The sequence below is a fragment of the Dermacentor albipictus genome, chromosome 1 (genome assembly GCF_038994185.2).
Source record: "Dermacentor albipictus isolate Rhodes 1998 colony chromosome 1, USDA_Dalb.pri_finalv2, whole genome shotgun sequence".
NCBI classification, from domain to species: domain Eukaryota; kingdom Metazoa; phylum Arthropoda; class Arachnida; order Ixodida; family Ixodidae; genus Dermacentor; species Dermacentor albipictus.
In genome coordinates this window covers 9,733,830-9,760,445 of record NC_091821.1, presented here as the reverse complement: position 1 = coordinate 9,760,445, position 26,616 = coordinate 9,733,830, and the positions used below count along the sequence as shown (strand labels likewise).

Here is a 26,616-nt window from a genome sequence, read left to right as displayed (position 1 = left end):
TAACCGGGTATGCCACCTGAGGAGGGTTGGGTTCTCGAGCTCGACACTGACTTCAGCAGAGAACCTTCTGCAAAACATCAAGTGCACTACACAAAAAAAGGTGTAAGCCCAGTGTCAGAACATAAGACCCGAGGTGATGCCCTACCCGCTGTGGTGGCTTAGCAACTATGGCATTACGCTGCTAAGCGGGACATCGCGGGATCAAATCCTGGCCGCCGCGACTACATTTATATGGCGGCAGAATGCAAGAAACACCCGTTTACCATGCTTTGGGTGCACATGGAAGAACACCAGGTGATCATAATTAATCCAGAGTCCTTCACTATAGTGTGCCTAAAAATGAGATTGTGGTTTTGGCACGTAAAGCCCTAGAATTTAATTGTGATGCCTTGTCTACTGTGGGGGTTCAGGCTAACATGCCTAGCACCGCCTAGCCAAGGTCTAAAGAGACACGTAGTTTGTCCTCACTCTGCAATGCATGCATAAGGGTGCCACGGTAGGTTCGCTGACTCACAGGTAAGGCGTAAAGAAGACTTCAGCCATGGTACAAATTAAAAGGGGATTTACTCCCTGTTATATACAAAAGACACATACAATAAAGGTGGGGTTATGGCACTGAGGTGGCAGTTGCAGACTATGGGTGAAAGCTCCTGGGAAGTCTGCTGATCCACACAGGCTCTTCCGAGCAACGTTAGCCACACAATGGGAAGTGGCCCTGCACATCCAACAGCCAAGAGCGCCGAAGGTTAATCTGCTGGGTGAAGTTGCCCGCATACCTCGGATGCTGAATGAAGGAGAGGGTGAGAGAACCCCGCTCTTCAAGCACTGTTCGTATGCGCGGTGCACGGCGAGCATTTTGTACCACCTTTGAATTGAACATTTTGCTTACGGCCTTGCATGCCATTATTGCGATAGCAATTATATGGACACTCCAGGTGCATGTTCGCCGTCGTCTTCGGTGTCGCTGTGATGTTCTGTATGGCGTGCACAGTGTGTGCAAGTGAAAGCGTGCAAGGGTGGGCTGAGGATGGTGCCTTGATCTCGCACTCGCAAGACACCCGAGAGGGGGGAAGGTGGGTAGGGGGTGTTCTACTTGGGTGGCGACTGCATGTGATGCAAGCCCTATCTTGAAAGTGATCTGCAGCAGGGCAAAGCCGCACGCTGTTTTCGCGGCTTAGTTCGCATTAATGCGAGACACAGCACGAAGGTCAATTCGCTCGCTGCTGCTGCTGCACCTCCTCACTTCAGTGTTTTGACAGCGAGTTTCCGTGCTAATCGAGTGAGATGTGATAATGTTTGCTTCTTGTTAATTAGTATGCCTATGTGTACAAGTCTATATGGCCGATAAAGCAACTATACTTCGTATATCTGTCCACTAATTTGCTGTCGCAATCGATGCGCTTCACCTTTCGGGCAAAACTGCGGCTTTTTTCTTGTCTATGTGTTCCCTTGTCACACAGCTGATGGCGCTAAGCTGGTGAATATGGCTCCAGAAGTCTGGGTAGTGATCACAAACGTATCAAACGTATCAAGCCGAGTTTTGGAAGAGAAATGAAAGCAGGAAGGAGGCAAGATGAACAACCAGATGGGTTTTTACTTGAAAAAAGCAGCTGGAAATAGCAACCCAACAAATTGAAGTAATTTGTGAGGATACTAAAACAATGGACATATGCAAATTTAACAGGGCTATATGAGCTAGAGCTTGCAAGGTACAAGTCAGGCCCAAAGGGAAAAGAAGACAGAATCCCAAGAGCTAGTGGGATGAGGAGGTTAACAAGGTCGTAGAGAATTGCCTGGAAGCCTCCAGGGAACACACATATTCTAAGCAGAGGGGTGAACCAGAAGCTGATGTAGACAGAATTTAGATAACTTCTTAAACTGTAGAAGGGAAGCGTCCCATTTGATCAATGAAAAGATTAGAAGAAAGGGGACCAGTGGTTGTTGGAAGTAAACAAAAAAGACAGAAAAACAGCTAAGAAGTTTTGGAAACATCTCAACTCCTTGAGTAATAAGACTAGCCTAGAGCAGAGGTTTATATAAGTTACAGCTCAAGGCGTTCGGCTAGAAGGAGATGATGCAATGGAACATATAAGAACAATGATGAAAGAAAATTTAAAAAACAACAAAACTTTGCATGTACTCCATCAGACAAGGATGGACCGGTTAGTGCAGTGGTTCCACTTGAACAGTGTGGGAAGGGCAGAGAAGAGGGTAATGGCACGTCAACCGGTCCTGATGGCATCCCAATTATGTTAATAAAGACATTGGGCTCAAAGACTAAGCAAGCATTAAAGGGACACACAACTGCTGGGAACATGAATCTAGATGTCCACGGTGATGGAAAGATTGCCTATCATAGAGGCTAAAACGAGCCATGTTTTTCTAATTAAACATAGATTTATAGTATTTTTAATTCTTCTCTAAAAGTCGCAAAAAATGACCTTTGGCTCCTCAAGCGGCAATAACATGAAGATGTACGAGGCCGATCACGTGGTTTTCTATTAGTGTACGCAGTTTTTGGTCTTTTTATTAGTATTGAAATGCAGTACACTTCTTTCTCTTAAGTCTTTTTCTAATTTAGAATGTGTAAATAGGCCTTCGTTTGTAGTGAGTAGAGAAGTGGCGCTGCTTTCGCCTTCGTTTTCTACGAGTTGGCTTGGCTCATCTATCGACAGAACGACGACGGGGTCCAGCCAGCCACGACGTAGGCGTGTATGTGGGGAAAAATGCGGTACAAATATAAGAAAGGTCTGTATAACAACGTGAACTTATTGTACCAGATTTTATTTTCAAAATTGGTTGAAAAGATCAAAATTTAATTGGTTAACCACAGCTTTACTCACTCCTGTGAAAGCAGAGTGATGGGCGGCTTTTGCAATTTACGAGGCGGGCTAGCGACATCGCTCTCACTTCTCAGCGTTGCTGTAGGAGGGATCAATTTTTTTGAGCCTGCTCGGATAAAAAAATTATGCTTACAAAACATCCACGCGCTTTTGGATGTAACTGCTGCAGGTGCAAGCACTACCAAGGGTGGGCTTTGCATTGCGCCATAAAAAACAGGTCCTGAAAAATCGGTTGTCAGTCCCTTTAAGAGAGGTAGTGAGCAAAATCACAATGGATGGTAAAGCACCTGATGGGTGGAGACCAAGCAGGATAAGCATGTATAAGGGAAAGAGACGCAAAGCCGACATAAACTACCGTCCCATAACAGTGACGTCAGTGGTTTACATGGATGGTGCTGGGGGAATTACAAAATGGGTTCTGGAAACAAAGGAGGTTGGAGGACAATCTGTTCTCATTGACGCAGTGTATTGAAATAGCAGAAAAAGAACACAGGCTTCTATGGCTGGCATTTCTGGATATCAAGGGAGCATGTGACTGTAAGCCGAGTCCAAGAGGATTTGTGGGACATAGTGGGCACACTAGATGTGGAAGATGGAGTAACTAATCTTTTAAACAATATCTATAAATGTAACAAGGTGCTTATAAAATGGGGGAATAAGGTATCCGAGCCTATACAGATACAGCAGGGGCTTAGGCAAGGACGCCCTCTGTCACCTTTGTTGTTTATGCTGAAAACCAGTGTAAAATAAACACAGACAAGGGACGTGCACCGGCCAGCGCTCGTCCTGTGTTCCTCCCTTCTCCGTGCTTGTTTTGCGCTGTTCTTCACTCATGGATTTGTACCAACTAGCTCGCATTCATAGCCTTCTAAGTCGCCTTCCTTTTTTTCAAGCAAGGAGAATGGATTGAACAGTCATTACCAGGACTGATTTACGCAGATGACATCGTATTTATGGCTAATAACAAGGAAGATTTGCAGAGATTGATGGACATCTGTGGCAAGGAGGCAGATAGGTTAGGTTTGAGGTTTAGTAATGAAAAATCAGCAGTCGTGATTTTTAATAAACAGGGTGGCAAGCATAGGATACAGGAGGTTACACTGGAGGTAGTGGATAAGTACAAATACTTTGGAGTGTGAATAAACAGTCGGGCTGAGTACCCAACAGAAAATGAAAAATATTTAATGACTAAAGGTAACAGGAATGCAGTTGTGATGAATAGGGCACTGTGGAATTACAATAGGTACGAAGTGGTGAGAGGGATTTGGCTGATGGTTCCTAGTCTGATTTTCGGCAATGCGGTCCTGTGCATGAGGTTGGAGGTTCGAGCAGGGTTGGAAATTAAGCAACATGGAGTAGGTAGGCTTGCTCTGGGAGCACATGGAAATGTACCAAATCGGGGGGTACAGAGCAACATGGTTTGGACATCATTGGAGGGCAGGGAAGTTAGCAGCAAGATAGAATTTGAGGAACGATAGAGAGAAATGGCAGGAAAGCTGTGGACTAGGAAAGTTTTTCAGCTAGTTGTACAAGAGGAATGTTGACTGACACAAAATGGAGGAAGTGAACTAGAAAATTATCAAGAAAATATTTGGACAGCAGCAGGGGGGGGGGGGGGCAAAGAAACATCAGTCAAGAAAAAGGTTAAAGAAACAGAGAGGGGTCTGTAGAATATAGGGATGCAGACGAAATCAGCATTGGCAATATACAGAACTTTCGAGCAGGAAGTTGCCAAAGAAAATACCTACGATGATTATAGGGGAAGCTCTTTGTTGTATGAAGCCAGGTCAGGAGTACTGCAGACTAAGACGTACCGAGTCATCTACCAAAAAATAGACAAATTATGAGGCATGTGTGGAGAGGAGGAGGAAATGGCTGAACACCTGATACTGTTCTGTAAAGGGCTTCACCCTACAGTTCAAAGCAACGGGGCTGATTTATTTAAAAGAATTGGGAACTAGGGACAGTGGAGACAAAACAGACATTAAGCGGGTAGATATAACAAAACGGAGGTTACCTGACTGGTGGCTAAAATCAAGGCAAGAGTGAAATTTCACCCTCCACTGAGTGCAAAATATATTACTAGTCATGGCTAGGTGGCATGTGCTGCTACCCAATTTAAAGGGTTCAGCTTTATCCATCCATCCATCGTCTGTATGGAAACAGAGTACTGCATGAGCGGAGGTCTGTCTGTGGCGGCTGTTGTGGATCATGGCCAGGCATCATGATTAGCGAGGCAGTCGGGCCACACTTTGCTCCTTTTGCAACGTGCTGCACAAGACAGTGTTTGTGCTAGCCAATATAAATGAAAACACATGTACAGCTTTGCTCAAATTTCACATTAGGGTATCGTAATCACTAGCAATTTCTTTGCCATGCGGATCACATGGTTTGTGGTAGGCAGACCAGCAGATGCTGCGAGGACATAAATGCCGTGTTCATTGTTTGTTGCCAAGCTTACTCAACCATTTGGTTCAGACCTCCCCATCTTCCATGAACAGCTGCAGAAACCTGACCGAGACCAGAAAACCAAAACTTTTGTGTACAGCAAAGCTGTATATGGCTAGGGTTCTGTGCATTTTTGTTCTCGGTCAACAAAAACTATCATCATCAATGGCTCATAGCCCCCTAAGGCACGAGGCTACAAGCACTCAGCTAAGTGAAGTGAACAGTGCTCACATTCTAATCATGCGTACAACATACATAACAGTATGTCGAAAAAACTCATTTATGGCTCATACCCCCGTAAGCAAGCAAAGAAATGCAATGGCTCCAGCACCTGCAAGGTTCCTGGCCAATCACTTTGCATAAATTAGTTGCGATGACGCTACCCTTGTGGTCATTGATTTCAATGTGGATGTGTCGGGACCAAAAAGGGAGTTGTTACACTTTCACCCGCTTTGGCCACGTCTACATTCACATTGCCCTCTCTTCATCAGCATTCCCAAGCACTTGCGTATTTACTTTCCTTCCACTCTCCCGTGGTGGCAGTTCCATCGTCCACGTGAATGTATATAAAAATCGCGGTAAATGAGTTCGTACCTTTGTTCAAAATTCCATGTCTGCTAAACAGCTTCACTGGTCATCCACCTTCACATAGTGGATGGCTCATTTTTTTAAAATTGCAGTAGGGAACGATTACTGGATACGCCGTGCATTGTGGCTTCATTGAATTGGGCAAACCTCGAAACACCAACACGAGATTTAAACCTTTTGTTGTTCCCTGCTTCCTTAGCTAGGTTTAGCCTGAACTGTTTAGGAGGCGTTTTCACATCACACTTTATTTACCCATGGCACGCACTCTCGGATTCTAAACTACTTGGGAATGCAGTTGAGCACCTTTTCATGTGCGCCGATGAATCTCAAGGGCTGCACAGCACCGGTATTGGAGGTGTGAAAAGCGGTGGCATAGCAACAGGAGCTGGAGGCTAACTGCAGAACGGTTAAGAAATCGCGTCAAGTGAACCTGCACCAAAAGCACTTGGAAAAAGCGACTTGTATAGTCTTAAATTCTGGTATTTTACGTGCCAAAATCTCTCTACAATTGTGTGGCATGTCGTAGTTGGGTATCTGAAAATTTTGACCGGGGGATCTTTAACATGCATCTAATGGAAACCATGAAACCAATCGAAAGCGGCCGTCATTTGAACTATGGCAGTGGCACCACTTGCGTAGGGCGGTCTTAAGCGCCGTTTTACGTTGTTGGTGCTCACGTGCGTCAGTAAGAGAGCAAAACAAAAAGCAGTTACTGTTGGAAGTTCTGCTGGGCGTGCCACTTACACTGGGGTCTCCAACCAGGTCACTCCACTCGGGTGCACGATGTGAAGCACCCGTAAACAACCATTATTATGTGAACAATGCAAACAACTTTGGTTGTCTGCGGCCGCTACTCTGTGACAACGCTGTACCATGATCACCTAGCGCCTGGCGAGAGTTGTTGCTACCCTATATGCCAATCCTACAAAAGTGGCACCTCCATAGACAGCCGCTTTGCAGTCATCCAGCAGGCACAGAAGTTTTCTAGGAGGCTATGGACAGGCACACAGGGGAGGGGGCAAGGGGTTGCATTTTGGCCCTATCGAAATGTGGCCTAGGCGCTCGTGAGAATATGCTTAAGTGAGCAAACGTTGGCAGTAGTTTATACAGCTAATAAAACGACTAACCTGGCTTCGTATAGTTGTCTAAACATTTGCCATCAGAATCAATGCTTTACCTGTTGAGCAAAACCAACAATTTTTATGCAGAGAAGCCCAAGAACCAAATGTCCTTATAGATTCCTTGCAAGACAAACAGCCATGGTGCATTTACAGCACAGCTATCCACTCTACGGCAACTGAACAGCACTGGCTAGCAACCCTTTTTAACCCTGTTTTGTCGCTTCACAGCTATCGCACAAAGAAGTGTTAGGTCCTGCAGCTATAATTAAATAGAGACAACTGTAAAAGATGATTTTATTTACACAAAGCACAGACTTCCAAAGCAGTGGCTGACATCCTCTTTGCACTACCATAGGGTTTTTAAGTCCCCTTTTTCCAGGGGATACAAAGAATGTTGAAAAAAAAAAAGCCAGGAAAAATCCTTATTAGAGTCACATGGCATACTTCCTGGTCCACTCCTTTGCTAGGTCATTGTACTTTTCTCGGTCAGTCTTGTATATCTTTGCTATCTCTGGAACCAGGGGGTCATCCGGGTTGGGATCACACAGCAGCGAGCAAATGGAAAGCAAAACTGCAAGCAAAAATATGGCAAAGTGTAAAAAACCAAACTAGGCCACAGTGTGCAGTATACTGCACTTAATGCAGTCCTTTTGAAAACCAATAAAACTAACCAAGAACATTCAATATTTGTCACAGTTTACTATTGCAAGGTATATTATTGTATGGCAATTTACAATTCATTCAACAAAGACAAGTGATAACTTGCTTAGTAGTGAGCCAAGATGGAGGACATGGGAAGTGCTCAAAACACAATGCATGAAAATAACTGCACACCATCATTTCGTCTTCGTAATCAAGAATAGGTGATGCTTTCCCCTCCAAATGCATGCATCTCAATGATTCCAAACAGGTGCCACCATTCTGGTGCACATTGTAATGCAGTCCTTTTGAAAACCAATAAAACTAACCAAGAACATTCAATATTTGTCACAGTTTACTATCGCAAGGCATATTATTGTATGGCAATTTACAATTCATTCAACAAAGTTAGGCAACTGATAACTTGCTTAGTAGTGAGCCGAGATGGAGGACATGGGAAGTGCTCAAAACACTATGCATGAAAATAACTGCACACCATCATTTCGTCTTCGTAATCAAGAGTAGGTGATGCTGCCCCATCCAAATGCATGCACCTCAACAATTCCAAACTGGTGCCCCCATTCTGGTGAACATTGTAAGACCTGCTACAATGCCTCCCATGCATGAAATTCTCCAAAATTCCCATCGCAATGCAGCTGAGACAAGCAGATCTACTGCGACACCATGCATAGCGTTTTGTACTACCCAAAACCTACAGGCCCGGCATAGAGGGCTCTGTTGACCGGCGTTTCTGCAGTGCCGCCTAGGCAGCCTGTCAGGCTCATGAGGTTAGCAGCAATAATGATGTAAAGTGAGTTCGGCATGTTCACATTAAATAAATGCCGTTTTCATTTTGTAAATGCCGTCCTCACTTTTTTTTGTTCAGCTTACATTTTTTCGGGCTTCGGACATTCGGGGGGTCAGCTTAGAATCAGGGCCGGCCTTGATATGAGTAAATAAAGTACTTTTGCCGCGCGAAGTGAATAAATACTGCATGTTTTCTGCCCTTTTATCATACCCTCTTGTTCAGCTTTTCACAGGTAAGTGGGCGATTTCATGCTATTTCTGTTAAGCAGTACTACCGTTTAGCACATACTTTTTCAGATATCCGGCTAACTACGGTTTAACGGTTTCACTGTACCTCAATAATGTACCTGTGTCACGCACACACACACCTGGGAGTGAAGAACAGAAAAGTCATGGTATGAGGCATTATAACGTAAAACTATTCTAATCTCCTGACGTCAAATTTACGTAACCACCGATGTAAGCATCAAGCAGTGACCCACAGCGTTGCCTGAACAGCCCAATCAAATGCCCTCCTCGTTTATAGGAGGTCACTTGTTTGCTTTCAAAACGAATAACACTGCCTACATTGAGCGACTTTTCTAATTGGCTGAGAAGAGGCAAGAAGCACGCTCAAGTGGAGAGGGTTTCGATGGGGCCCAGCCAGTGCACTGAAAACAGATAACCGGATGAAGAGGGAGGTGCCAGCGTCTGTGATTGGACAACTTTCCCTTACTTAGCTTGTGGTGGCTTGACTTAAAATCACAGCGGCGTGCAACGAACAGTTACAAATGCTGCTAAAACGAATCCTCAGCAAATAAGAGTTGGCAGAGCGATGTTGTATACGTGCCGAAAGGGCTCGAGAACGTTATAAGGCCCCACAAAAAGGTTAAACGCAAATCAACCAATGCTCTCTGGCAAGTGAGCGTAGCCAGTCCCCGAATGATTGGCGGCAGCCATCTTCTATTCCTTTCGGGACGAAGCAGTCTGCGACTATTCAGGAAAAAAAAAAAAGTTTTGTTCGGAATATTAATGCATCGTTAACATGTACACATCACTTTGACACAATGACTTTTCGAGGTCTTGTGATGTCGAGTGAGACAGGTGAAGTAGGTGCAGCCTGAAACCTTACCAATGCAGAGGGTTAATGGCCAAAAGGCGTCGAATAAGCAATTATTTTTCTTTTGTTCGGTTGAATCCCGCATGATCAGTGTGTACACATGTTAGATTGGGAGCTATCGCAGTTTTCAAGAAGTCGCATGACAGACCGGCAAAGTGGGGGGGATGGTTAAAAAATGTTCTTGACCTATTGGGAAAGGCTGATTGCAGAATTGGAATAGAAAAGTTTGGAATAGCTTTACGTCATAGCACCCATGGTTTAGGCTTTGTGGCAAGAAAGGTGGAGAGGTTGTGTGCTTGTATGGATCCACTACACCAAAGTCTGTGCCAGACCTGTGCAGAAAGATTGTTCTAGTAGCTAATTGTGTGTCTAGCGTGATCCCAGCATGTTTAGCTTAAGAACTGAAATGTTTTGCTGCCAACACCTATGGGCAGCATGCAATGGCTAAAGAGATTAGCATAATGGATATTATAGGCGGTGCTTTTCACAGCATTCAATTTCAGCAAATTAGCTACATAAAAGAGTGCATCACTGGCTTTTTCGTAACAGCAGCAGAAAATATTAAACCCCTCAGCTTTTTCCATATCTTTCCTGAAAGATGCTGTACATCTACAGTAAAACTCTTCATTCAAAGTTGTGAAAACTGGGATAAATTTTGCGATGAGCACAGTTTCGAGATAAGTTAATTTACAAAAATAGTCTACACTCGTTAGAACAGACCCGTGTACAACAGACTTTCGGATATAACAGACTATACTTCAACCTTAGTTTGCTCTACTTATTTTATTAATGAAACGAAGTTCGCTTTTAACAGATCACGCCAGAATGGACTATCGGCTACTGCGAACCAAATTAGCAGCAATTTGTCAAAATCGAACGTATAAAATGGACTTTTGCGGTTTTGACATGGGCTGGCGACTGACTTGCGAGGATCAGGCAACGATCGCGGCTCAATACTGTGCGCAATAGGGATTCCGGAAAAATAGAGAAAGACAAGAAGGAGGGCCCGGTCGAAGACATCAGCGAATGGTGCAGAGAACTACTCGCGGACGTAGAGAAAGCCACCGATAAGGTCGAATGGATGGACTGGTGACAAGAACCCCCCAGAGGAGGAGGAGACAGATCCCACGGAGCCGGGAAAGACGACACTCCCCAACCATCCAAAGTGGATAGCCGGCTGGCACATCTTGTTGCAGCCAAGAAATCCATGCAACGGAGAGCGAATAAGCAAAAACTCAACAGGAAGATGTGCAAGAAGATCGACGAAATGAACTGGGAGATCGAGACGCATTGTGCCCGCTTGTGCGACCAAGAATGGCAGGAGCTGTGCAACATGATGAACGGGAACATAAGCGTGGGAAGCACCTGGAAGATTTTCAGGCACCTGCTCAACCCAGCAAGCACCAGAACGGCGACCAGTACAGAGATGACCAAGCTGCGACACAAGTACAAGGACGACCCGGAGGCCTTCGCGGAAGAGATTGTGCAGACGCACCGTGCAGAGTCACCCAAAGTACCGTGGGGCTCCCGACGAGGAGCTGGGCGCAGACTTTTCTGTGCAGGAAATTAGAACGGTCCTCCAGCTATTGAAGACCAAATCGGTGCCTGGTCCTGACAGGATCACCAACAAAATCCGGAGGAACCTGAACGACAACGCCATCGAGAAGCTCTACGAGTACATTAACGCACGCTGGAAGGAGGGCCGAATTATGCAAGAGTGGAAGCCCGCGGACGTTATACCAAAGCCAGGCAAACTGCTAGAGGTCAGAAACATGAGGCCGATCTCCCTCACGTCCTGCATCTGGGAAGTGATGGAGCATGCCTGCCTTAACACGGTGACAATGCTCCTTGAGGAGCAGGACGCCTTCGGCACCCACATCATCGGTTTCCGGAAGGAACTTTCCACGCAGGACGCCATGCTGCAGATCAAGGAACAGGTTGTGAACACTCCAAGCACGCACATGCGTGCCCTGCTCGGGCTAGACCTCAAGAGCGCCTTCGAACTATGAAGCACATGGCCATACTGGGCAAGATCAGCCGACTCGATCTCGGGGTGATGTTCCACCAGTATGTCAGCAGCTTCCTGAATGGGCACGAGGCGACGGTCAAGATCGACGGGGTCCCGCTGCGAAAGGTCTGAATGGGCGGCGCGGGAATGCCACAGGGCTCCGTACTCTCCCCCTTTTCAACTTCGTCGTGATCGGCCTGCTGGAGCATCTCGACGCGACAGAGGGCGTCAATCATACGATCTACGCAGATGACGTGACGGTGTGGACCATGGAGAACACGAGCATCGGCGAAATGCTAAACTGGCTGCAGTGGGCCGTCCAGGAGGTGGAGCAGCACCTGCAGACATGGGACTCGTCTACACTACCCGACAAGTAGAAGATCCTGCTCCACAGACCGCGCAACAAAGGACACCCCCGCAGGGCTTGCTAGACGCCATCGTTTGGGCGTCCGCATCACGACGAGGGTGGGGACCCGAATACCACCAGTGTCCAAGTTGCAAGTGCTCGGCCTGTGGCTGGAAGAGAACGGTGCCAACAGCGAGCAGGTTGCCCAACTGCAGAAGAAAGTGGTCGCCGCCACACACCTCGTGCGACAGGCGTACGCGCTGAGCCACATAGCGTATGTCACCGCGTATGCGAACAGGAACAGGAGCGAAACTGACAAGCTGAACATGGCGATCCGCAGGGCGTTCAAGACCGCCCTGGGAGTACCCCAATACACGCCAACCCACAGGCCCCTCAAGCTGGGCTTACACAACACGCTCGAGGAGATCACCAAGGCGCAGAGAATCGCGCAGCTGGAGAGGCTGTCGAGCACTGGAACGGGAAGACGAATCCTAGACCTGCACGAGATTCGATATCAAGAGGGGCGGGGACTGAAGGAAAAACTGCTACCGGAAGTCAGAGACACCATACAGACTGAAAACATGCTGAAGAACATGCACCCGGTGCATGACATGCAAAGACGTAAACGCAGGGCGGTAGCAATCCTCGAGGAGCACGGAAGACGAGAAGGCATCCTCTTCGTCGATGCAGCCAGGTACTCGCGGCCAGCCGGTGATCGTGATGGCAACGAGCGACGACAACCAGCACCACCACTACAACGGAATGTGCGAGACGAACCGGAGTTAAACACCACCATCACTACTACGACAAAAACGGCAGCAGCAACAGCGGCAAGATCGACACTGCCAGCAGACAGCGGCGGCACCCGCCTTTTCCATGGCACTCGTAGATACGAAAGGAAGAATCTGAGTCAAGGCATCAGCAAGGCTGCTGTCGGCCGAAGCAGCGAAGGAGATGGCCATAGTCTTCGCGGTACGGAGGATGGCCCGATCATTAGCGACTCCAAATCAGCGATTCGGAACTACACCAAAGGTTGGGTGTCTGCGGATGTGGCGCGCATGCTCAACGCCAGGGCCGGGGACTTCGGGTCCGGCACGATTACAAACAAATCCCTCAAGTGGTTCCCCGCGCACGTCAGGGAGCTTGGCACTAACAAAAACAACAACAGCCGCGATAACGACAGCAACACTGCTAATGGCTGAAGACACACCGACACCCTGCCCAACCACAACGAGCGCACCCACCTCATCGCGAGACAGCTTACCTGCCGCAACTTTGTCACCCAAAGGGCAGCCGCTGCCATTGTTGTGCGGGACCCCAGCGGAGGAGTGACGGCGACGGCCACCCCGTCCGCTGCCATTACCAACACAACCCTAATCATGACTGACGGAGCTGGGGACCACCGGGCACCGACCGCGATGTGAAGTTTCTGGTCACGTACCGAGAGGTGTTTGGACACTACAGGAACAAAAGAACGAAATATCCACAACTGCATGGGCAGCTGGACAGGTCCCGGGCGGTCAACCTGAGATGGTTGCAGACGGGCGCGTTCAGCAACCCCTAACCCCTGCACCACCTGTGGCACACGCTGCACCTATCACCTGGCTGCCCGTGGTGCGAGCACGAACGGGCTGAAATGGCCCATGTGCTTCGGGAATGCGAACACCATGAGGAAGAAGGACCAAGAGGAAGGGGGAAGACAACAGCAAGACCCCTGAAGGGGGGCGCCTCGCTGAGAGATGGCAAGCTGCCCTCCTCAGCAAGGCACCCGAAGACCAGGAGTGGGCTGTCCAGCGGGCCAGGGCCATTGCAGAGGATCTTGGAAGATTTTCCTAGGGCGATGGACCCCTGGCAGCCTAGCCCCGGGCACCAACAGCAATAACCGTTGGACAAATAAAGTTTATTCCTATCCTATCCTAGGGAGGGAGGAAAGCGGAATGGATGCATGCACTCTTTCATATGTGAGGCACGAGGGGCTTCTACTTTAATGGCTGCGGTTTAATGTAGCGGGTGCCGTATCTCTAAAGCTATCTGCGATGTGGACAAAGTGCACCCAGTGCAGGTAGTTTCGTATGCACTGTGCTTTTGATGTTTAGTGTGCGTTGAAGCGAGAGACAGCAAGAAGGCCAATTTGCTTCCTCACTCCGTTTTGACAGCAACTTTCCGTAGTCATCGAGCGAGATGTGCTCATGCTTACCTGTGCGCGCGTGACATGGTGCTTGTCAATTTAGTTAGCCAATGTTTACAACTTTATAAGGCCGACAAAACTACTATACTTACTTCCCATAGCTGTCTACTAATTTGCTATCGCAATTGGTGCTTTGTCTTTTGGGTGAAACAGACTTGTTTTTTTTTTACTTTGGATATTCATCACTCACTCTTTGCAATAACGTTGTTACACATATTACAGACTTCAGATAAAACGGACATTTTTTGTCGGATTATCAAGGTCCATTGTAGAGAGAGTCGACTGTATAAGCCCCTGGCCACGCATGGACCATATTGAGCATTTTGAAATAGGCACCAGTAGCCACTGAACTTCTCTCAATAGCTCATATACCAGGAGTGGTATTTTCGGTGGATGACTTTAGCAACATAGTGTGCAACTGGGCACCCGACAAGTGCGGCGTCTCTGGGCAACAGTGATCCTTGCACAGAGCCAAGCATACACTGTTGAACGTAGGCACCGACGTGTCCAAAGCGTAGTCCCGCGAAATACCATAGCTGAAGTGCTTGTATTCCTCAAATGTAATCGACCAGGAATACCACCCCAAGGCCGCTAAAATTTGTAGCCATGCCTTCTGCTCTATTATATGGCACTCTCATCCACCATTGTCAGCTGGCTTATCCCATTAAAGAGCTTTAGCGTGTCCAGTATTCGGGTAAATTAAAATGCAAGCAAACTGGGCGCTCTAACGGATGAGCAGAGGCACAAACATGAACAGCCTACATGGTGCAGCCATCCGGTGGCAGAGAGCTCAGACAAACCCAGCTAATATTGCAGTAACCAAGTGTGTTCTACTTCGCTGCTAGTGTAAATTTTCGGCAGTGGCGTAATCATGTTGCTGCCGAAAGGTTACACCAGCAGCAAGGTAAAATACACTTGGTTACTGCAATATATTAGTGATTTGTGTGGTTGAGCTCTGCACCATCAGGTGGCTGCATCGTGCAGGCTGTTCATTTGCACCTCCTCATCCGGTAAAATGCCCAGTCCGTCTCCTGGAATACCAGACACGCTGAAACATAATGAAGTGGGCGGAGTGTCACTACACTTTAAGAAAAGTTTACACCCTTTGGAGTGTATATTTGCCACACAACAATAATCATCTGTCTTGCCCGCATTTCCTTTCTTGAAAATGCTGCGCTCGTTACTTTCCTGTCGGGAATGCTATGTCATGCTGATAATGCGCATGCCGTTCATTACTGGAAAGTATCGGGCTCATTAAAGAAAGAAAATGAGGGCAAGACATGATTATTGTTGCGTAGCAAATATACACCCCAAAGGGTGCAACTGTTTTTAGAGTGTATGACTACTGATGAAGTGCAGCAAGAAACTGCATTGGAAAAGGCATCGCTACAAAATACCGACCCTGATCGTGTTACTCAAGAAAATGCCAAAAATAAACATTCAACACAGATCCACAAACACAGAAATGCACAATATGGTGAACAAGTGACCTGATAATGCTCTGTGTACATGTGAGCATGCATGTTGCAGAGGTCACATGTACCATCTCGCGCTTCGTCAAGAGTCAGAGCAATGCTCTGCCCGCATTATCAACGAGGTCGCTGCTGATTTCATTGTAAACAGTGGCGTAGAATGAAGTGGAATTCCCTACAAACTTGCGTTCCTACTACATTTTTGGCGATATCGCACCTGTGCTAAAGGTATGGAAACCTTTGGGTAGTGACATTTTCGCAATCAAAATTTTGAGATACCCGGAATACGGCACATAGTCCTTTCGAGGCAAGAGGAAATGTACATGAGGTTGACACCAAGCCAGGAAGAAATTTCGACTTTACCTATCTTGCGAGATATCAGTTCAACGAGGGTTTACTGTACTTGATGTGTGCCAATGAATGGTTGCATAGACTTTTTTATTACAGTGCATCACAGACATCAAGTACAGTTCTAATGAAATACAATAAAACAACTGCAGTGAATTTTTACACAGTAAATAGCATTCAAACAGTGAAGTTTATGTTATTATAGCAGACTTCTGTTAACTCGATGCTGGTGAGGCCAACAAAATTGATATATTTAACCAGTCGGTCGAATTAAACAAGATGCTGAAAAAAGCCAGAACCTCCTCTAGCAAGCCCCCAAATCAAACACGGGCCCACTTTCTATGTGTCTGAAGTAGAAATTACATTAAAGAAAGATAAGCAAGGGACTAATACATGTTGCACATTGGCGGCAAGATTTATAAAGTCAGCTTCGCTGCAAGACAATCGTGTTATGCTGTAAAGCCTAAGGCCGCCACGAAGCTGGTTTTTGGATTTATGTCTGATTGCACCGTGGAGGCAATTTACGACCAGATTTTCATGGGTTTAAAATAAAAGGAAAAGGAAGAGGGGGGGGGGGGGGGGTGGACATTTAAAATCGGGTAAATACCGTAATCGGGCATTGCAAGTTGCAGCTATTGCTTCAAAACCTTCCTAGGGCAGGCCAAAAATAGAAGTTTTTGATGGGACAAAAGAAGTGTTTACTGTTCCCTAAGCTCCACTGAGAGACACTGCCACTAAAGAGTCACTATCAGGCTCACCGTAGGGGTGCTGACTGGTCGAATTCAGATGATCCATTGAAGGCCAATTTTAGGATCGAAATAACGAAAGTTTGGGGCTATAGAAATGCATGGGTGCCGGCCAGAACCTTTAACCGGGATTGAATAAACCAGAGTCAAATTAATGGAACTTTACTGCAACCACTAGCAGAAAGCAGTCCACATGGGTGCTTATGCATGCCTTAATGATCTTTTGTTTACTGTGACGTAACAGTTCAAGTGCTTCACAATTTATGAATTTGAAAGTAAACAGTGGTGCAGAGATATCAATTGTACATACTGTGGATAAAATTTAGCTCCAAATTCTGTTCACTGTAGTCTGCTTAATAATAATTTAAAAAATTACGAAGGAGATATAGTTGGTAAAAAAAAATAATCAAAAATAAAAGAAGGCCAGAAGTACGCTCCATTATATGTAGTTCCGTTACCATCAGGGTAGGAACAGTGGGTGTGTGCAAAACACTGCTGTATTTTTTGAAACACTTTCAACTCATTTTTCTCACCTTTAGATATTGTTAGAGCTGGGGACCACTGTGACCTCAAGATATCCAGGCAAATGCTCCCATTGCTGTTGATGTTTGGGTGGTAGATTCGCGTCGTAAAGGCTACCTGCAGGTCAGACAAACACGCAAAAAGAAAAAATGCATGGTTCAACATTACTACCAGCATTGCGCAACATATTTTTCACAGTTAAAGTTCGATATTGCAAAAAGCTGGAAGATGCTTGGGCACTTTAAAATTTCTGGCATAGCTGGTTTTAAGGTGCACACATTATGGCGAGTACTGTAACAAAAGTACATTAAAGAATTTGTCAAAAGTCCTCAGGTGGCATGCTCACTATACGCGAGTGCAACAGGTTGGCATGATGCAGCACACCACCCTAGCAGCTACCAGGCACCTCAATGCTGGTGTGACTTTGGAGGAATGAGATGAAATAAGCGGAAAATAATTGGCTTCATTCAGCAGCCAGTCAAATATTAAATGCTAGTGTTAATTTACTGTGTGTTCCACTCAAACCAATGCACGCACACGTAAGCTCGGCAGGAATGTTAGTGTGCATGTGCACATTGCTCACGCCAGCAGTGGAATACAGAATGCTGTCCTGGCTCTTCCACAGAACAGAGCGTTGGCAGCGTGTCCACTGTGCTTTGTCGTTTTCACTGCCAAATGCGCTCCGTCTCCCTGGAGACGCCTATGCACACAAGGGAGATCACAACTTGATTAAAATAACCAATTGGCCTATCGCAGCAGCCATTTGAAATCCATTTCCTCTGTTGTGGCCTATGGATCATATTTTGGCTGTATGCATGTCAACTGCTCTCAATTATATCATTCTCAAATATATCATTAGTTTTTGTGTAGCTGCTATATTCTTTTAATTACCGTATTTACAAGATTGTAAGTCGACCCCCCATATCGCGTGACAGGAAGAAAAAAAAAAGAGAAGAGCATACCCGAGGACGCATTCAATAACAAAAATTTATTAGTAGCTGACATGGTCACTGGACTACTCGTCTTCACTAGTGCTTCCATTGTCATCGTTGCTACGGTCCCACAGCGAATTGTCGTCCAGCGAAATTTCACATTTGGCAGACGACCACACCACGACATCTTGTGGAACAGCAGCCCACACTGAATGCACCCAACCACACGCAGCCATCAGGGAGGCTCCTCTGACAGGTCCGGTTGGCATAATTTCACGGTCTCCTGCCGCCAGCCACTCATACTAACAGCGGAGCAGGTTCTTAAAAGGCGAAGGTCTGGGCTTGTTTCATGACTATGTCGCACTTCACTGGCAGGGACCGATCACGCATTTCAGCTACGTACGCCGCAAGCTTCGGAAACCGTCCACACTTCGGCGCATAGGAAATTTCTCACTTGCCCTTGCAGGTGAAAATTTCGCTTCGCTGCAGTCGCCACTCTCGCACCACTAGTTCAGAAACATCAAACTTGCAGCCCGCTGTGCAGTGATTTGTTTCTTCGGCATAAAGGATGGCAGCCCTCTTGGAGCGCTGCTGTGAACGACTGCCGAACGATTAGTGGGCCTGGAGCACTCGTGACTGAGGAAGCATAGAAGTAGCACGTAGCTGGCAGTCAAGTGGAACACGTCAAACCAATGCCTATGCCAATGAAACCTGCGAGCGGTGTCTGCTCTTCCATGAACTACCGATACTCCCCTCAAGCGCCGCCGTTCTGAGGGTGCCGCCACAAATGGGAACTCTGGCGCTGCAGTCGTACCACCATGGGAATGATGGGAAGAACACGGATTTGTCTGGTCTTCGTGCTTGTGGATTCAGACGTTCTTGTGGCCTTGTACATTATGCTAGATATTGTAAATTTCAGCGCCCCCTATAGTCTTCGAAGTGCAGAAAACACTGCGAACATGCACAATTGCTATTAATTGCAACGATTAATCAAAACGCGCCAAGCTTATCAAGGTAGTGACATGCCCGCGATAAATTCATAAGAGCGTTTCATTTGCTTTTCGATACATGCGTCCGTGGCTTAATGGTTTCAATATCAGTCTACTGTGCTAGAGCCATGTTCGAATTCTGCTGTCGGACAATTTCAATTATGTTTAATTGTTTATTATGCAGTACATTGTTGAAAATGACAAGTTTACAAAGTCACAAAGCCGTTTGAAGCCAAAATGGCAAAGTTTAGGCAAATCCAAGTACTTCCCATAATTCCCATGCTGGTAAAACCGCTCTCATTGCAGCTCCCATAGACACTAGTGCCCGAGTTCCCTCTAGTAATTATATGTATGAAACTATGCCATCAACTATCGACCCCCCCCCATGAGTGTTGCATGCCCTGTAAAACTCTCAAAAATGTTGAAAAACCCTTCCGAAAAGTGAACAAATACGCAGGATAGCGAAAAGCTACGGGTAGGGCCACAGAGCAAACAAAATTGTAACTACGTTGTAGCTCCTGTTGGTCTCACTTTTTTGGCGGTGCCACGTTTTGGTTTCGATTGTAAGTGGACCCCCCCTCCAACACTTCAGATTTTCAAATAAAAAAAGTGGTAGACTTACAACCGTGTAAATACGGTATGTCCCACATAACTGCAAAATATAGTGATCTTTGGAGGCACTTCCTTGGGTGCAAAATTTTCACAAAAAGCATCGTGCCGTAGCTTATTTAGCTCGTAGACAGCAAAGTTATTCGAACTGCATGTATGTGAAACATAACCTTGTACTTCCACAGCTACTGCAGAGATATTGCAATTTCAAGTAGATATCAGCATTCTACATATCTTGAGTATGTATGCCAAATTTCACTAGTACTATAGGACAATTGTAAGTGCACAAGGTTATTCTCACAGGATTGTGAGAAAAAAAATCTGTTACATTTACAAATTATTTCTTGCATATTAGCACTAATTATACATGCAGTTTGAATAGCTATCAGCACTTTGCAGTCTACAAAGAGCTAAATAAGCTACAGCACGATGCTTTTTGTGAGAACTTAATATACAAGGAAGTGTCTTCAAAGATCACTATTTTGCAGTTGTGTAGGACATAATTAAAGATATAGTAGCTACACAAAAACTAATATGTTTGAGTCTACATAAAAAACTTATGAATGGCAGTCTTGAAATTTCTAGTACAAATTTTTGTTCGAGTAGCATCTCCCCTTAAAAGGAAAGCCTACGGTAGGTAGCACCCATGTGCAACTGCAGGAAATCAGACATCTGATATTGAATTTTACTCTCAAAAGTCTCGTACAGTATTTTGGATGCTGCACTTCTGCACTCTGTTGCTCAATTTCCAAGGCCCTGTAGCGGCAGCCGTCATAGTGCTCTTTCCATAAGAAGAATGTCGCACTTGGGTCACTGACCAAATATATTTCCTTCTCTCCCTGCACAACCAGAACACCTGCTTGTTTGTTCTTTTATTTTTTTCAGTAAATGTTTTTCCTTCTCTTTTCTTTCAAGTTATGGTGCTGAAAACAGAGATAGCCACATAAAATTGCATATCTACAACATTTATTTTACTCAATTTTTCAAGAAATTTGAAAAACCAGCCTTAGATTTCACTAAGTATCAGTGCTTATGATAGAATCTAACTAGGTTATCTGTATTGCTCTGTCTACCTGGTCTAATCTAAAAGAGTTGCGAGACTTTCAAAGTTGACATTGAATTTTTTTGTGGATATCAACTTCAAAGTCTCGCAACTCTGGTTCTAGCATAAAGACTGGTCGATTTCTTTGAATTGTGCAGAAGTCATTGATACTCTGTGTAATGGAATTTAAGAAATTGATTTTTCACAAATTAAAATGACAGTATATCTAAAAGGTCCAACAACTTTTTTTTTGTCTGTTCTAAGATGCAACCGTCCATTTAAATGATCCCATGGACACCTCAAGTACATTGAAGTGGAATATACGTGCATTGTGCCTAGAAGTGGTGCTCGAAGTGTCGGCTTTGTCATTGTTCACTATTCAGTGTGTCTAGCAGACTGCAGCTTCAGGCCAGTCGTGCTCCAGTATAAACATCAAAAACACCACAAGTCTGGCATTGAAAAGGCAGCTGCTGCTCTTGCAGCCACCACACTCAGTGCTGTCATTTTTAAAAGACAAGAAAGCAAGACTTCTGCTTTGTTTCTGCCAAATGCATACTAAAAAATAAGTTTTCCGGGAAGGTGGTGCCATTATAGCGCAGCATTCACACCAAAACATGAAAGGACTGCTACTTATCAATGGCATTTAGTAGAAGAAAAGGAATTCCTGGACGAGCGAGACTTGTCCTTGGCATGAAAAGGGTTAAGTCTCTTCCAGATATCAATTTGGTTCAGCTGTACAAAACATTCTACTAAAAATTCAAGGATAATTCAAGGATACTGAAGGTCAAAATTCAAGGAGGAAAGAAACCTAATTGTACACATACACTGCAAAATAGTGAACATAGTTCTTTGCTGCAAGTTCTTGCAGCTAAACAGTCGCCTGGTTGGAAACACGCTTGAACTCTTCAGGCCACTTTCCTATATTGACGTTACCATTGTCATGATGACCATAGTCATGATCACCTTCTAGCATGACAGTTAAAGTAGTGTCCGATTTCAGCCAAAGATACTCGTCGTGTTAAAGCCAAATGACAAACTTTCTGCCAGGCATTTCTAGAGCCTAGAGCTTGAAAATGGAGCCACTATGGTTCTGGCGTGAATCAACTAGCAAAACAAAATAGTGGTACAGATTGGTCGCTTGGTCTGGAATTCAGGAGTTTTACGTGCCAAAACCAGAATTTGATTATGAGGAGGACTACCGTAGTGGGGGACGCCAGTTGAATTCTGACCACCAGGGGATCTTTGACGTGCCCTCAATGCACCGCTTGATCTGGCTTTGTCTAGCTCCACGATGGCACTTGCAATCTAAACAAGCCTGTCGTTGGTGGCTATAAATTTGCCACATTGCAATGGTCTAGAGACTCAGAATACATATCTAGAATGTTTTTCCGATAGACAGCGGCTATGGCATAGCCACTATGCAGAGTTCGTTACTCTAAATATTCAAATGTTGCCCCAACCCCAGTTATCAAGAAATTTGAGGATAACATTTTCAAGGAGCATTAAAGGCCCTTGAATCTTAATTTAAATGCAAGTTTTCAAGGTCTATGAGCCTTATTTACTGTTCCCCACCTTGCACAACTCAAAACAATCCAAAAGGACTTTATGTAGGGTTAGGTGATGTCTTTCTCACTTTTTAGTCTTCAAGGAACACTAAAGAGAAAAAGAAATGTCTATTTTGCAGTAATATCTTGATCAGAAAACAAACAAAGGCCAAAGTTCTATTTCTCGAAATTCCCGACATCACAGAAAGATGATTTATCTTTTTTCGTACTTGTGCTGTTGTGGCTCAACTTGCTAAGTAGAGCCTTTGGCTACTTTTGAATGCAGTGCAGTCTATATTTACTGATAAAAATTAACTAGGCCCCAGTAGATGCTTTCAAAATCCATGACATCACTGCAAGTTGGTGTCGTTCAAGGTGGTGTCACCCCAAGTCACCCGTTTGTGTCCAATATTGTAGAACAGTAATTCACTAATACAGCTACAATCTTTATTTGTAATGTCCTCCTAAAAGGGAGGTTGGCGGGGGCGGGGGAGGGGGTTGCAAATCTAACAGTCCCTGTGATCCCAGTGTGTGTGTTCTACTACTGACATACCACTCTCTTTGGTCCGCTTTTGGATTTGACCCCTTTTTGCCGACCGTAAAATCCTGTGTGTAATACAAGCCAGATTTCCCTAAAGAGCTTTAATATGAATCATGTACACCATTTCTGCTGGCTCAACATGATGTTTTAGTAAATAAGCAACCGTGAAAGGGAAAATTGTACACTTGAACGTGGCACGAAGCTACAAAGGAAACCCATACCCTGTGTGTAGATGCCTTACGGTTTGCATTAGTTTTTGATTACACACAGAAATGCAGTTAAACTTTACACTTATGCTTCTATTACAGAAGCACCCAGAATATGGCTACAAACAAGACTACTTACCTTGGGTGGTTTGAACGGATAGTCTGTTGGGAAATGGATGGTGAGGAAGAACACTCCACCTTGGTAGGGGCTGTCAGGCTATGAAAAAGGAATGAACAAGAATGCATATCAGTCCACTGCCAGTAGCCACTTCCAACCACCTGCACAACATTATGTGGCAATAAAAGCTGACCTATCACTAGCAGCACCACACTCAAGTAGGCATATTACCGTTTTTATTAATACTGCTACGGTGAGAATAAGTGAAAAAATACTTACGGGTCCCATAATTGTAGCCTGCCAGTGGAATACTGCAAGTCAAAAGAAATGCAAAGCAAATCAGAAAATACATATGGAGGCTCAGGCTCCTAATGCATGCGAGAAAGCTTAATTAGTCTTAAAACTAGTTCACGAAATGATGTCCATGGTCATCAACAAATGAAAGGTATAACATAATTGCACTTCATTTCTGCACAGCCTTGATGTTCTGGGTCCCTCCTGTAGATGAGTGCTACAAAAGCTTAATGTTATATTTAGACCTATTTCTATGTCCGCAGAAGCACCCTCCCCAGCACAGCCCAAAATGTGGGTTTTGCATGGCCAAGATGAGAATGTTGGCAACATAAGTAATGTTGGTCAAGTGCCAACATTACATATATATACATATATATATATATATAGCTATGGTTGCTAAAAGGCTGATGCATTTCATCTCCAACATGCAGCTGCTAAGGCTACCTGAACCCACATACTTGCACATGGCTATTCAGCAGCCAGTGAGCCACTACTGAAAGTGCTAGTTACTTGGTGATTACCCTTCCGCACTTGTAACTTGAAACTTAAGAAAATGACAGCTTAACAATAGTTGGTTGAAATAAGTTTATGATTAATATACACATAACCACAGCAGACCCACATTAAATTAAAAATTAAATTGTGGGGTTCTACGCGCCAAAACTACAATCTGATTATGAGGCATGCTGTAGTGAGGGAATCCGGAAATTTGGACTGCCTGGGGTTTTTTAAAGCGCACCTTAAACCTAGTACTTCGACTGTTTTCACATTTCTCCCCCATAGAAACGCGGCCACCGTGGCCAGGATTCGATCCCGCAACATTGTGCTTGGCAACCCAACACCATAGCCACTAAGCAAACATGGCAGGTAGCACATACACATTGTGACAAGCACAACATGGAGGGGAGGAATTCAGTATTTTGCAGTGTTGAAGTAGTAGTAAAATCAAAATACGAAGTAGTGCACCTTTTAATGATTCAACAGACAATTGTTCTGCTGATGAAAGGAAAACATGCTTTGCAGACTACTCAGTTGAAACTATCATATTGTGCTGTGCTTCCTGCAGAGATACACATGGCATACTTCTTAATTAAGCCTATTATCCATAAAGTCTTGAGTAAGGTTTATGAAACCAACGAGAAAAAATGCTGCTTTGTGCTATGAAGCACATGACGAGATACCTTAAGAAAAAAGGCCATGTGTCATTACATTTGCACCATCACACTTTCACATAGACTGCTACGAGTACTTAGTTACTAAAACACTGCATTTACAAGTACCACCAGTTAACTGTTCCAGACTTTTTAATAAGCTAGCACTTTGCTTCATGTTTGAGGACACTGACAAATTAACCTGAGGTTACACACACACACACACACACACAAAATATATTTGATGAAACGCTGAAAATGTCATTCAAGTGGCATGTGCAGAAAGTGACAGTGTAGTGACTTTCTGCACAGTGCAAGTGCAAATTCGATGTGTCGGAACTGAACACTGCACAAGTATTTTGCGTGGACGCAAACAACGTAAATTCAAAAGCCTAAAAAAGCCTCACAATCATCTCCTACTGGGCCCGCTGAACATTGGGCAGGAGGATCTCTTCCCAAGTCCTGCAACTCCTGAAGAAAAAAAAAATGCGAATAAGATTCAAGGCATGAGACAATATGGTGCTTCGTCAAGTTAAACAGCAATATGTTCAAAAGCATTTAACCTTTCTGAACAAACCCGACTACAGGGAATGCTCAATGGTTTCAGTTTCAGCATGCGGACGGTCTATCACGTGACAGCGACGAGAATTCAATCAAGCTACGAAATAGCTGGCATCGACCGCGACGTTCGGTAAAAAAAATAATGAAGACGGACGGGAGGGGGGCTTCTTTGCCGGTGTCTAACAGGTTTGAACAAACGCCCGTCGCGCATTCTTGAAGGTCAGTGCCACTATACGAGCAACCCAGGCGTGAATTAAATAAGCTCGTCAGCTGATAATGCTTTACCCCACACAATACAGACAACATTGCTCAATGAAAGGAAATTTATTTGCAGCCGGAAACTAGCAAGGAACATCCGCGCCAAGATTCGAACGCCAGAACGCGTCCGATGTGACGTCCGCTGTCGTCATTTCCATTGCGAGGAGTGACTCACATCTTCAAAGGCTGTGATGCGCACAAGCACGTATACGTAGCATTACATGATTATTGTGCAAAAAGATGCGTTATCATTATTATTCCGCTTTACTACTATTTTGTGGAGGCGGTTTAATATCACTGCACGAGACCTACTGTGAAAGCCATGTAGCTTACATCACTGAACATTCGTAGGGTCTAAGAGCTGCATTTTTAGAAGAAAAGGGACTGGTGTAACAAAAACTTCACTGCAACCATCAAAAATTGTTCTTTGCATGTTATCGAGTGGCACAAGGAACATTCCAGATTTACGGCGTCACATTCGCTCATTCGTTCGCCGTAATACGTGGGCAACACCTGCCAGATTGCCCTAAATGAGTTGCAGCGCCCAATTCCCCGCAAAACGACAGTTTCGACGCCGTATCACGGCGAATGTTCGTTTTTAGAATGACCCGGTGAGGAACATAGGCTGTCGGCACACCACAAGCGGTGCGGTGCCTGGAACACCGTAACACAAGCAATGCATCATCGACACATCTTATCACAACGCACAGAATTAATAAATTATGACGCGGAAACATATATCGGTCGTGCACATATAAGCGCAATAGCTACGGCTCAAAGGCGGCAAAAGATAGGCTTTCATTCACTCGCGCCGGTGCGGTGGTAGGCCTATAACCACCTTGACACGGCAGTGTTCCGTAACATGATCTTTCCAACACATAAGAGACACTTGCTCCATATTGAGTCGTTCAGACATCCAGCAAAGAACTAGGTTTTCAAAAAACTGAGAAAATCGTAATATTACCTTGTTGATCCTCTTCAAAGCCATGACAAGTAAGCCTACCCCCTGAATTCCACGGCTAAACAATCGTCGCCCTGCGCAGCGGCGGACTTGCGCGTGCTAACTGTTTCAAATGATCTTTTTATCACTGAGCCCCAAAAATTATCTTCAGTGCATGAAAAAATTACTAATAATTCTATAATTTTTTCGAAATGCAACTCGAATATCTCTTGGATTAAAACAAAGTATTTAATGT

At 45.0% G+C, this 26,616-nt stretch overlaps 1 protein-coding gene across 2 annotated transcripts; it reads right to left on the bottom strand.

The window, feature by feature from the left end:
* Positions 1–7,280: 7,280 nt before the first annotated feature.
* On the bottom strand, positions 7,281–26,527 carry LOC139060113 (ubiquitin-conjugating enzyme E2-17 kDa). Of its 2 annotated transcripts, none has more exons than XM_070538953.1 (6): positions 26,385–26,527; positions 25,009–25,072; positions 23,436–23,467; positions 23,178–23,255; positions 17,187–17,292; positions 7,281–7,571 (listed from the first exon to the last, which is right to left on the bottom strand). In XM_070538953.1, exons 1-6 carry the CDS (start codon positions 26,406–26,408, stop codon positions 7,432–7,434), a joined length of 444 nt encoding a protein of 147 aa, XP_070395054.1. In that variant the 5' UTR covers positions 26,409–26,527; the 3' UTR covers positions 7,281–7,431. The 2 variants fall into 2 exon arrangements, with proteins under 2 accessions (XP_070395054.1, XP_070395052.1); XM_070538951.1 differs by lacking the exon at positions 26,385–26,527 and adding an exon at positions 26,259–26,333.
* Positions 26,528–26,616: the final 89 nt, after the last annotated feature.